At 38.4% G+C, this 12,411-nt stretch overlaps 1 protein-coding gene across 5 annotated transcripts in view; it reads right to left on the reverse strand.

Annotated features, from left to right (window-relative positions):
* Window positions 1-12,411, reverse strand: part of LOC121960971 (cadherin-7) — a 185,082-nt gene that overhangs the window by 12,677 nt on the left and 159,994 nt on the right. For all 5 annotated transcript variants that reach the window (XM_088072008.1, XM_088072009.1, XM_088072010.1 and 2 more), the window contains 2 exons: window positions 5,093-5,210; window positions 683-931 (listed from right to left, as the gene is read on the reverse strand). In XM_088072008.1, coding sequence (XP_087928134.1) covers window positions 683-931; window positions 5,093-5,210 — 367 coding nt within the window. The remainder of the gene's footprint in view (window positions 1-682; window positions 932-5,092; window positions 5,211-12,411) is intronic.

Consider the following 12,411-nt stretch of genomic DNA (forward strand, 5'->3'; position numbering starts at 1 on the left):
AAGCACCGCAGTGGATGAAGACCGGCAGAAGCATGAAGCTGAAATGAGGAATTATTTATACGAAACCTACTTTTTTAACAACAAAAAACCTAAACACAGTGTCAGCTGGCTGGACGGAGATCGCCTGGGGTGCTTAACATTTCTGCTAAATGAATTATAGTAAATGACTATCACTAAAAACAAGCTAGGCTAGCATTACTTGCTGTTGGATATATATATATATATATATATATATATATATATATATATATATATATATATATATATATATATCCAGCATTTATTCCTTGTGTTACTCAACCTTTCTTCTGTAGTTTGATTCAGTCTCTTGCTTAGCATTGCTTGGATACTTTCTCCTTGTTTTTTTCGACTCACTCCTTTGTACTGTACTCTGGTATCTTCAGTAAAGGCTTTCTATTGTGTCCTTGAGTCGTGCTTTTGAGTCCCACGACTGTTGTAGCCATTCCTCCTTGATAACTGCTGTATGACAATTTTTGTGAAGGTAAGGGATCTAAATGCTTCTTCCACCACTGCCGGTGAGGCAAGAAAAACCATGAGCAAAGCTGCAAAGATCACCTCTAAAATAATAATCACCCTGAGCTTTATACCAACCTTTCCAGCTGCAAAAATTGGTGTTGTTGTTGGAGTTGAGTCTTTGACACTGAGGTCATATAGATCTTACCCAGAAGCGTGATGATGCAGCCTAAAATAGCCAGGAGGGCACCGGTGCTCAGGCCAGTCGCAGTGTAGGCCACGGCTCCACAGGATAAGGCCACGCCGTCAGAGTCGCAGTCACACACTCGCACCGAGAGTGTGTTTGTGCTGCTGAGGGCAGGAGTACCACTGTCCACGATCAACACTGGCAGCCGATAAATAGGCTGCTCCCGTCTCTTGAAACCACCTCGCTTTGTCAGGATGGACGCCGTGTTGTCTGCAAAGAGGAAAAAAAATGCATGGGTAAGATTTTAAGAAAGCCTAGAGAGCCGTTTGCAACTTTATAGGCTTCAAATGAACAATGAACTGCATATATATGACTAGCAGGAGGCTTAACTTGTAGTCTGCAATGATAGCTGTGCTTCAGCGCTGCAATGTGAGATGATTTTACAGTATTAAAAGCTGGAATCTTAACAGATGGTGTCATTAACACAATTCATTATATGACACACTGTGGCATCTCTCCCTAGTCTTGCCACCTGTTGGCTAATAACAGCTTTTGTTTGATGGTAAAAATCTTATATGAAATCTCAGCATACAAGAGAGAAAGTGGCAGCCAGAAGAGAACAATATGCCGTTACACCAGCTAAAAAAGAAAAAAGGGGAAAAAAAGAGCCATTTCATGACAACTACTTCAATAGATTGAAATGCACTTTCAAATTGAGCAGTCACACTTGAAATGTAGATTTCTCCTTGAAGGACAACTCCTTTGTTTTTCTGATTGATATTCAGATTGCTGTTTGAGTCCAAGAACAAGGCAAAAATGAATATAGAGATGGCTTTTCTTGTAAATGCCACATTAGTCAAATCAGCAAAAATGTTCTCATGGGTGAAGAAAAACACAGAGTTGGTTGGCAACAATTGCTACAGGTTGAAAATAAAAACTCTTGTATTGTTAAATAAACGTGAAACATTTGGTGGTGTCTATAATTTTTTCTCAAGAGACAAAAAAAAGACATAAAATCAATTATAAGCCATTACAGTGTTAAAGAGCAGTAAGTGCCAGTATGTTATCCTTATGAGACTGCTGAACAGTGAAAGTACTCAGATCTTTTCAGGAGGACCACAGAGTAGAAATACTCAGTTATAAGTTAGGTTTTTTTGTCAAAATATCAAGTGCAAAAGTGCTGGCATAAAAATATGCTTACAGTATATTTAAGTACCAAAAGTAAAAGTAGTCCATATGCAGAATGTCCCATTTCAGAATAAAAACCACGTTGGCATCATGAAAGCAAAAGAGGTGTGATGGGCGTGTCGTCTGAGGTTCCGTCTGTCTCAACGTTACATATGGAGATGGATTTCTGCATTCATTTCGTCCATACTTTTGCAAGTTTTCTAAAAGTTTACATATATGGGCAAAACAGAACAGAACAACTGTAGATTATGGGGGCAGTGCAGCATAGTTCAAGCGAGATATGACTGTACAAGACGAAGAAATTTAAACAATACCAGAATGGAGTGAATTAGTGATACATAGTAATATATTGTGAAATTAGTGAAAAGAATTTCCTCGTCCACATGTAGGGATGTACATAATAGTCGTCTACAAAGCTGCTCCCTTTAAAAGGTACAATATTCCGACTTCGTCAACCTTCGCCTTGTTTGTTTGTTGTGTGAAACTTTTGACTTTGGGACGCCTGTTTTTCTTCTTCTCGTTTTCTTTTTTATTCATTAATTTTAAAAAGTATCTTTATGTTCATTATTGTAGTTTTTTTACTTTTATACAATATCTGATTCAATATCATTGCTTTGTTGATTTTGTATTTGATTATTTGTATGCACTTAAAAAAGACGCATGGAAATATGACATCAGTGACATTTAGGTTTGAAACAGACATATTTAATTTTGTACGTAAAGGGAGCATAAATGAGCCTTAACAAAAGAACGGCGACCTCTAGTGTGACATAACATTTTCAGTCGCCGTTCCACTGTTTTGTGTAAGCCCCTAACTGCTACCAGCTGTTTTTTAAACTCCCGCTGTGGGTCACATGCATAACATGTCATCAAAATGTCACACCCGTCTTGCCCATGATCCCATCCTGTAAGCTGTCCTTTTCACATAGACACTGCTGTTGCTACCTCCCTTAAAGGAAAAACAACGCTGTCCCACCATTCTGGGTATGTACCTTTTACACAGAATGGCAACATAACAGCACGATATTCCCACCTTAAGGAGGCAGTTTAAAAGGGGCTTCTACCTCTTATCTTGCACCGGGTGCAAGTATTCAAAAGCACAATCACATTGTGCTGCATAAACCCTCAAACCTCCATAAACTATACAAAAACAAGGACGTCACCATTATGCAAGTGAGCATATGGCATTACTTGGTGACTTTAGCAACCTTTGGAGCTAATCAGAGCAACTTTGATCAGAGTTGGCAACACTGGTGGGTCATTTGGACACTGTCAATCAAATCAGTCCAATCGAACGTTATCGTAAATATAGGCAGTAGATACTGACCATATTCAAAGGTAAACAGTGTATGTTCACAGAGAAGCTTCCTGAAACATAGCTTTCAAAAACCGTCTTCCAGTCAACTTGCTCTTAATCTGCTGAGAGGTGATCATTAAAGTTCACAATGTCACGACAGGTCTGCACTCACATGGATTACTGTTGCACAGCCTGGCTGCTGCTGCTCCCACTGAAATGTGACAGAGCAAGAGCTAAAACAAAACACTAAATGCAGGGCATTCACCTCAAAGGAACTCTCAGCTCTGCACAGTCTTAAAGCTATACACAAAGTTTTTCTATATCAGAAGCTAATTTTCTTCATCTGCCCACTGCTTTGCGTGTAGGTGGTGAGCTAATCACTCGGATGCAAAGGCAGCTTTTAGCCTGTGTGTTAAGGTTCTTAGGTTAAGTTATACTATGATCAGGTACTTGGAGACCATGATGTTGTGGCACAAATCTCAGCTGTGCTCCAGTTGCTGCAGAAAGTTTGTTTTTGCATCCAGTTTTGATGAACAATTACAAAGAAAAGGGCAGCAAGGGCATTGTCATGGCAGAATTATGGCTCCATTTGGCACGGCCGGGCACGCCGGCAGGCACCAGTTACTCAGTACTCCTCCTTCTGAGTCAGATTGCGGAGGAGATTGTGTCCAGATGCAGGGCAGATATAGAGAGCCTGTGTGAGCAATGGCCAAAGTGTCAATTGCATTGCTGCCAGGCTCAATTCGAAGGAAGTAAGCAGCAAATAGACCGTACCTAACTTGACCAACACTCTTTACGGACTCCGGAGGCCACTGGCAATTTTCTCAGGGGAGTTTTTGATTTAGCAGCAACAGGGTTGATCTGACACATGAAGCTTCAACAGGGACGCAGACGTTTAGTGTAAGTTTAAGTTAATGCCGGGCCCCAGTTGTGTGTATATATATATATATATATATATATATATGCACACATATACACACACAGACATATATCTTCACTCCCATAACAACCTCCCCCTTCAGCTGGTGTCACCAGTGTCCCCACCTCTCCTGCCAATCCCCTATATTTCTGACTTATCAAAATATCAAACTATTGAATTTATTTTATATTTTTTTTTATTCCTCCCTTACTATTACCATCAAGCTAAATTTACTTTTAGTCTGTTACAATCATTATTTAATTTACTATACATTTTTCTCTCACACACTTGCAATACTAACAAAAATCCCCAAATTTAACTGATACAAGATATTATTATTAGTATTATTATGACTGTTAGTTCACCCCTATTTTTCCTGTTAATTCATCTTATTTTATGTTCTCCAAGTATAGCTCTTAACTTTGTTTTATAATTGTAACTGAGTAGTTGGTGATTCAGGGTTTATGCATTAAGTTAAATTTGAAAGTATTTCAGTAAGATGTCAAACCAGTAGGGATAAAAGCCTTATTATATCATCACATTTTTCAGTACTTCCCATCAGTTATTACTGATAATTTTCTTGTGGTAATCACTCCTCTTGTTAATATTGCCCATAAAAAGATCCCTTCCTAATGAGGTTTCAAAGTAATGAGGGACAAAATTCACAGTCATCGTTTTGTGTAAAAATGTATTTCAAGTCCCCTAAAAAGACTGTTATTTTGGAGTAAATCGCCTTGATTTGTCAAACTCAGACTGCTGAACTTTCATTATAGCTTCAGTTAAACCACTCTCTATCTAACTTTACTGCCAACAGCAGACAGGAAACAAGATTTAAGACTTTTATGAATTAAACAAATAACTTTTTTATACCCTCCGAGGCAGTTTTTTTTTTTTTAGAAATCCAATGCTTTCAAAAAAAACCTACAGATACCCTGGACTTCTGTCAGACGTTTTCTACCAGAAAATAAAAAAAAAACAAAAAGTAACACCAGGTGTTTTTGAGAAATAAACCAGACGGCTGTCGCACCTTTGTTATCTCGCAGGGTGAAGTTGAGGTTGCCGGCAACAGGTGCAGCCAATGCGAAATAAAAACGGTGACCGCTCAGAGGTTCGTCCTTATCCACCGCGCTGATGGTCTGGATCACCTGAGGACAACAAGACATTCAAGATGAGTTATCTTCGTGGTCTTAATCTCATCTCATCGGCTGATTACCTGTTAACTGAAGCTGTAAATTGCTTAATGTGTGCCTGTGTTAAGAACTATAGTATCAATTTCAAGAAAAGCATTGTATATTTATTTACATGGAGTTATAAATCTCTCTTAAAAGGCCACAACAGTGTGAGTGAACTGGAGGGAATCAGCTTGAATGTGATTGATGGGAAAAAATTTGTTTTATAATGTTTGGCTGCGGTTTAGCATCATTTATCTCTTGAAGTACAGTAAGTGCTTATTTGGCAAGAGCTTGGCATCCTCTTATGGATGAAGTGTTTTGTTTTGGGAAGCGATTTCTTCTGAAGCAAATCATTGTCCAGCAACTAATCTCTCCGCCCAGCACCTCAGACCATAACATCCATTCAGTGGAATAATGGCCCGACACAGAAAAAAACAATGATGTTTTGGCCTTACATTGCACCTTTGGGCACTAAAAACAATAAATTAAATGATGTATTTTCTTTCAACTGACCACACAGTTTTTAAATTATCAGCATTGAATGTTCTTTTATTGTAAACATTCACAGAGACGCATGTGGTAGTGGTACAATATGGTAGAGATGTTTATTTACAGTAGTTGTTAGTGAAATAAATGACATATGTAAAGCATTAGGATGATATTTTTTTTAGAGATGAAATGAAAATAATAGTCATCAAAATTTGCTTTTGGGTGATAAATCTTCTTTTTGTGTTTTTTCTCTAAGCTTACTTATAATCATTTTCTATACACTTTAATTTGAGCGTTTTCTTTCAGCAAGAGTTGCATCACCTCAAATGATCAGGCTGAACTTTATCGATTTCCCCGACTATTATCAATGTTATCAGTTCCACACTAGATTTACGTCAGTAATTACTTTATTTTCATTGAAAAAGTCTAAAACAAATCCTACTGATATAATAATTCAACAAATACACAATGAACTAACACCACAGTGACAGCAGTTTATGATCAGAAAAAGTTGTATTTCAGGCAATTTTCTGTTTTTTAAAAAGAACTGCTGCAATGTCATGTACCTTCACCATTAATTCACATTAATAGCAACCAATGGAGCACGATTTTTGGAAATTATTACAAAGTCATAAGGGTGAATGCCATTACGTGATCCTGTTAAGTCAGTCCTCTAAAATTCATAAAAAATAAAAATAAAAAAAATACAATTAGTTTCTGGAGTAAAGTCACCTGAAACAGCAGAAAACTGCTGTGCACTTTGGGAATTATTCTAGCTACAACTTTCAGCTCTAGAGATCAATCTGTTGGTCAACTGGTTAGTCAATCCAGACAAGTTTCCCTTTGCAGCCACAGTTTTTGCTATATAGGGCACTGAAAATTTACATATAGGCCAAAAAAGTGGAAAAAAAATTCCAAACACCCTCTGGTATCCTCCATCAGCTGTGCTGGTGACGTGGTGGTTCCTATCTCAAAAATACAGGTAAAGCTTGCTGATGTAGTAATTAAATCTGTATATGGAAAATTATTTTTTCAAGAACATATCTTAGTAATAACAAGACTGAGCAAGCATTTCCGTGTTTGTATCGGGTGTATTTATTTAGTTGGGGATGGGAAGCATGAGCATAAGTTGGCCAGTGGACTCAATAGGAACTAGAAAACATGTCTGCAGGTTGTTAGTAAGGTTCGACCTATTTGCTGGAGTTTCATAACATATAGGATTCTACTGACATGACTGGTTGGTCTCCAGTTATTCGTCAGACTGTCTATTTCCATGGAAATGGAGATAACAGTCACAAAAAGCTTTTTATTTTGAGAGCTAATTGCCCCAAAACATAAATACATTTTATTTTGTTGGTAATAGTTGCATGATCGCAATATTACACGATAAGGTGTGTTATAATGTCATTTGACATGACAGTGATGCAGATAGGGCCAAGGTGCTGGCACCAAGGTCTGCAAGCATCACTGCCGTGCTCAAATGAAGTTATAGCACACCCTCTTGTGTAATACTGCTCAATAACAACACATAGAGGGAGCATAACTTCATTCTTTGCAAGGGACGCCAGTACCCTATATCTTTGCATAACAAATAATCGTTTGCTGCTTTATTAATCCTGTGAATGCTGCATGCAGAACCTTTAATGGATCATAAATAGTACACACATTTTTCTGACTCGAATCTCTAAAGCACAGTCACATTTACCTGCCTGAATATAATAAATAAATTCCGTGTGAGGTCAGTCCTCTGACTGTCGTTATTGTTCAAAATAAATGCGTGAGCTATGCAGTCAGGCGCTCCAACTTCATTATTACAAGTAGGAAAATGACTCATGATAAGAACTGCTCTTGCTCGAGGCGATACAAGACAAGCATTCATATCTGTGAGTTAAACAAGTGAGCGCCATTTGTTTCGGCCCACTTTATTTTGCCTCTGAACTCCGGGACTAAACAGAATCTTCCTCCCTTTTATTATATAGCAGCGCTGACAACTATAAATAATGCAGGAAATCAAATTACCAAATAAACCAATTTATTTACACCCACCAGCATGTGCTGTAATTATTTTTTTATTCATACCAACATAGTATCTGGAAATCAAGTTATCTCTATTAAGCAAAATAAAAAAGAAAAAAAATAATTTCTTCTGTGCAGCAGCTTTTAGCTCCGGCAAGAAAGAGAGGAAAAAAAGAGAAATCTCACTCAGTACACGCTGTACAGGAGGAGCATATCACACACATACATGCCATATGGACGACAAATGATAGCCACCACGACGGCCATCAAAGTGGGAGTTACTGCAGCAGTGTCCTTATAAATTTAGATCAAGCCTCCTGAATCCTTTGTAGGCAATCTAGAAACTCAACCCGGTGACAACTCACACCCGTGGACGGGATCCAAGAGATTCTTTAAAGCAATTCACACTAAATTATCACATCTCCCAGCCCTGCATCAAACATCAAGACAAAAACAAAATTATAAAAAAATAAATAAATTTAAAAAAAGGGGCGAGGAAGAGGAAAAAAAATAAAAGCCAATGATCCATCAGTGCTGAGACATGGATTATCAGTTGTCAGCTGTGATTAAATGCTGCTGGTTACAAGCTGTCAGGTATTAGGGGTGTAGGTGGTAAACGACATCCTGCCAATTATTAAAACTGGCAGGCGGGGTGAAAATTCATGAATATTTTACTCTGTTTCTTAACAAAATTAAAATAGTTGCTCTTTCATCAGCAAAAGTAATCACAAAGTATGCTTTTTTTTGTTGTTTACTCTTTGGTATTGCAGCGCAAGGGGAATTTAGAGCAGGAATGCAAAAAGGTTATTTGCTCTCTTAGGAGAACATTTGGGATGTGTGTACATACAGAGAGAAGTGATGTTTGTGTCAGCAACACATCAGTGACACCACCGCAGAGCACCTAAACGTGCAGTGTGTGCATCCTCGCTTGCATATCATGAAAGCTGCCATTGATTCTGGGATCATAATAACTCACATGCCTCTCACTCTGTTATGGAAATTTCACATCTGATAGAAACCTTTCTTTGTGGTTCTTACACCGACGATGAATCCTATACACAATTTGAACCCTTTGATGTCCTTTGAATATTGCAGATGGATTCGGAGCTTATCTCTGGGAAGGTTTTCCATTCCACTCTGCTGAGGGAAAGGACTGTAAATCATCCTTAAATCAAACACTTTGTAATGTATAATGCCTTTCATTAGTGTGGCTCTGATGCAAGGCGTTCCGGAGAACCTTTGGTGGGGAATTCTCTAATGGGTTGAGTAGCAGTCAGGAGGAGAGAGGCATGGATGTAGACATAAATTCTGGCTGAAAGACATTAACGGCAGCGGCAGACTGGTGCCTGTCGCAAGGCAAGACTGAGGAGGCCTATGAATCACAGAATTAAAGGTTTTTTGAGTTTACACATGGCTGCACGTCAGATCAAAAAGGATATAAAAGGACAAAGGTGTCTCTGTTTGTTGCTTCAGAGGAGGAGGAGAATGTGCAAACAACAGAGGCATGAACACACATTTCCATACACACACTCATTGTTACAAAGGTTGTGAAAATGCTGTGACTTGCATTCAGTTTTCAACTTTTAACTTGAAAGGTTTAGTGGCATGTAGCAGTGAGGTTGAAGAGCTTAAACTTCTCGAGTGTGCTAAGCTTCAAAAGGGCCTAACTACGATGACCAACGTGAAAATGCAAAAATCTAAAGCCAATCATTCTGGGCTACTGTCACTGTCCAAAATTAACTTTCTGACTTACCAGCCAAGGTGGTTGGCAGGTAAACTTTGTTCAGGCAAGTGGAATGTGTGAGTGAAAAAGAAATTTGATCTCTTATGTTATATTATCCAAAAATAAACTGCACACTGTAACACTTTTCCAGCTGAGCTGTGTGCACGAGTTTGTCTCAACACTTAGGGCTGATGAGAAAAATCTGACACCCGACACTATAGAAGTTAACTCTGGGCTCAACGATGTCGTGTGAAACATAACATTACTAACGTTAAATGTCTTTGTAACACTACATGCAAAAGAGACTTATTCATTTTAGCCCAGAAGCTAATGTTAACCATCCTGTCGCTCCAATAAGGACTCCACCTATTTTAGAAGCTTTGTAATCCAGCCTTGAACTGCAGTGTCTTTTTGGAGAATTTGTAAAATAAACCCATAGTGATAAATCCAACACTAAATGTCTATTGTGATTATTTATCCATTTTCCAAATCAAAAATGAGAACTGAAAATGTTTAACTTTGGGTAAAACTCTGCGGTAATCTGCAGTAGTTGTTTATGGGGAATTCGGATCCAGAAGCTTCACTAATTCAGGGGACTAAAGCCAGCATATCTCAGCATCTACTCTGTTAATTCTGACCAATATTTTTTAAATATATGCCTGGCAAGCCTTTAATGTTTGCATAACTAATTTCTTGGAATACCGCTTTAAGGTAAAAATCACAGCAATTCATGAACCACAAAAAAAGAACAATTTTTGAATAAAATAAGCAAATAAATGCAGTTGAAATAAGGTTTCTACTCTTATTACTATTTTTGGGTGTGCCAGGAGTCTAACCTGTGGCTGCTGCGGTAAGGCCATGGGGCATCCGCGTTACCAGCTGAGTTACTAGGCGCCCCTATTCTACTATGCTGTTAATCTCACTTACAGTTAACAATCATGACATTTCTGAGTGATGCCATGTATCCCTGAATTAAAACATATTTAAAAACACAGGTAGGAGATTAAGTGATGTCATAAGCATGTAAATGAAGGACCTTTCTACAGACTCCTAAAAAAAATCTTCTACAGATTTCCTCGTGCTGCATGTAAAGTTGTTTTACCTCGCTGTCATCAACTTAAAAGAAAAGGCAAAAAAAAGGTGACTACATTTATTTTTAATCAAGTGATGAAGTCAGAAGGAGCTGTCAACCGACTGGTGACAACAGGCAGTTATCAACACTTGTAATTAGCAGTCTACATATCTATATTCTGTGCAATGACAACAAAACTGGGACCAAAGCTAATTAAATAGAATAATGACGTGATGATTAAAAAGGAGCATTACAGATATAGTTAGGGCTGGGTCTCAAACTTCAAAACTATTAATGGAAATCTATCTGTACCAGCATCAAGTATTTAAAAGTGATTTTTAGTCCCAAGTTGAAATATCTCTTGATCCAAAATTTGAAACACTCTACATACTTCTTACACTTAGTAATTTAATTCAGTTGTGGTATATTTTGTTTAAAAAAACAATGGGTTAGGTATGGAACATCAATATTTTAACTGAACTCAGTAAAAGAGGAAGAAAGGAGGAATCTCTTTTTGGGTGAACTGCAGCAAAGCAGATAGCAGCCCTATAAACATGGAGGAAAAATGATGAGGTCATTATTAGACTCTTGCTCCTCTGTTTCGATGTTTTCTTGTAGTTTTATAGCAACGGCACTTGCAGATGCCGTTGCAAATGGCAAATGGCATTTGTGAACACAGCTTTATGCAATTTGGTGGGAAGATATTCACAGATTTGAACTTCCAGGATCAATAACGTATACGCAAAATGTTGTTAAAACACAAACGCCTCCTTCCAACTGTAGTTAAGGATTCAATGAGCTAAACCTACGTTTCCTCAGAGCTGCTTGGACACCATCGAAAAGTGTCACACCAAAGAGACGCTACAAAAATATTCAATAACTTCACTCTTATGCACTTTACTGTCACCAAAAACAGCTCACACGTTATAAGAACTCCTAAAATACTTTACTTTTAAAAAACACGTTTGCATGAGCCAGCCACGGTACCATAGACTGTGAAAATAATGAACGTAGCTACTGCGATGTAACCAATCCGTTTGTAGACTGCCATTATGAAGCCTCGTGTCTGGCATTTTGGCCGTTACATCTTGGTTTTTTTGGAACTTGAAGTGACCATATTTGGGCGGGTGGCTGGTGCTGTGGAGGAGCGAGGGCTGGATCTTAGCCCTAATAAAATGTAAACGAGTGAATGGTATAAAAAGTCACCCCTCTGGGCGCCCGGTGGCTCAGTTGGTAGAGCACGTGCTCCGTATACAGAGGCTGTGTCCTCACCACAGCGGCTGTGGGGTCGAGTCCGGCTTCTGCTCTTTGCTGCATGTCATCCCCTCTCTCTCTCCCCCTTTCACACTATAACTGTCCTATCACATAAAGGCAGTGAAAAAGCCTCAAAAATATATCTTTAAAAAAAAAGTCACCCCTGCAAAGTTGTCATGAATGTTGAAATTAGCTACAGAAACCAAAATCGTTTTTTGTACCACGCTGTAAATCTGTAAAGTTGGGGATTTAAGCATGGAGGTGTACGGGGATTTACTCAGTTTGGGAGCCAGCCTCTAGTGGCTGTTTGAGGAACTGCAGTTTTTGGCACTTCAGGTTGGCTTTATGTTTTTAGCCTCGGAGTTTGCTGCTTGCAAAATTTGTGTGTTCACATGACCAGGCTGACACCACCTCCGCCTGATTTTGAGCCAGAAAAATCCCTGCATCATCTAAAACACAAAATTAAAACTTGACACAATGAAACCTGGATCAACATCAGTTTTCTCGTGCTGCGTTCAGACGACTTTCATAAGCTATTTAATAATAATAATAATGATAATAATAATAACACTTAGGGTCATCTTATAAGGCAGAGTTAAAAACAACAACAACAACAACAG

Source organism: Plectropomus leopardus, chromosome 21 (genome assembly GCF_026936395.1).
Source record: "Plectropomus leopardus strain MGB_pleo_1.0 chromosome 21, ASM2693639v1, whole genome shotgun sequence".
NCBI lineage: Eukaryota > Metazoa > Chordata > Actinopteri > Perciformes > Serranidae > Plectropomus > Plectropomus leopardus.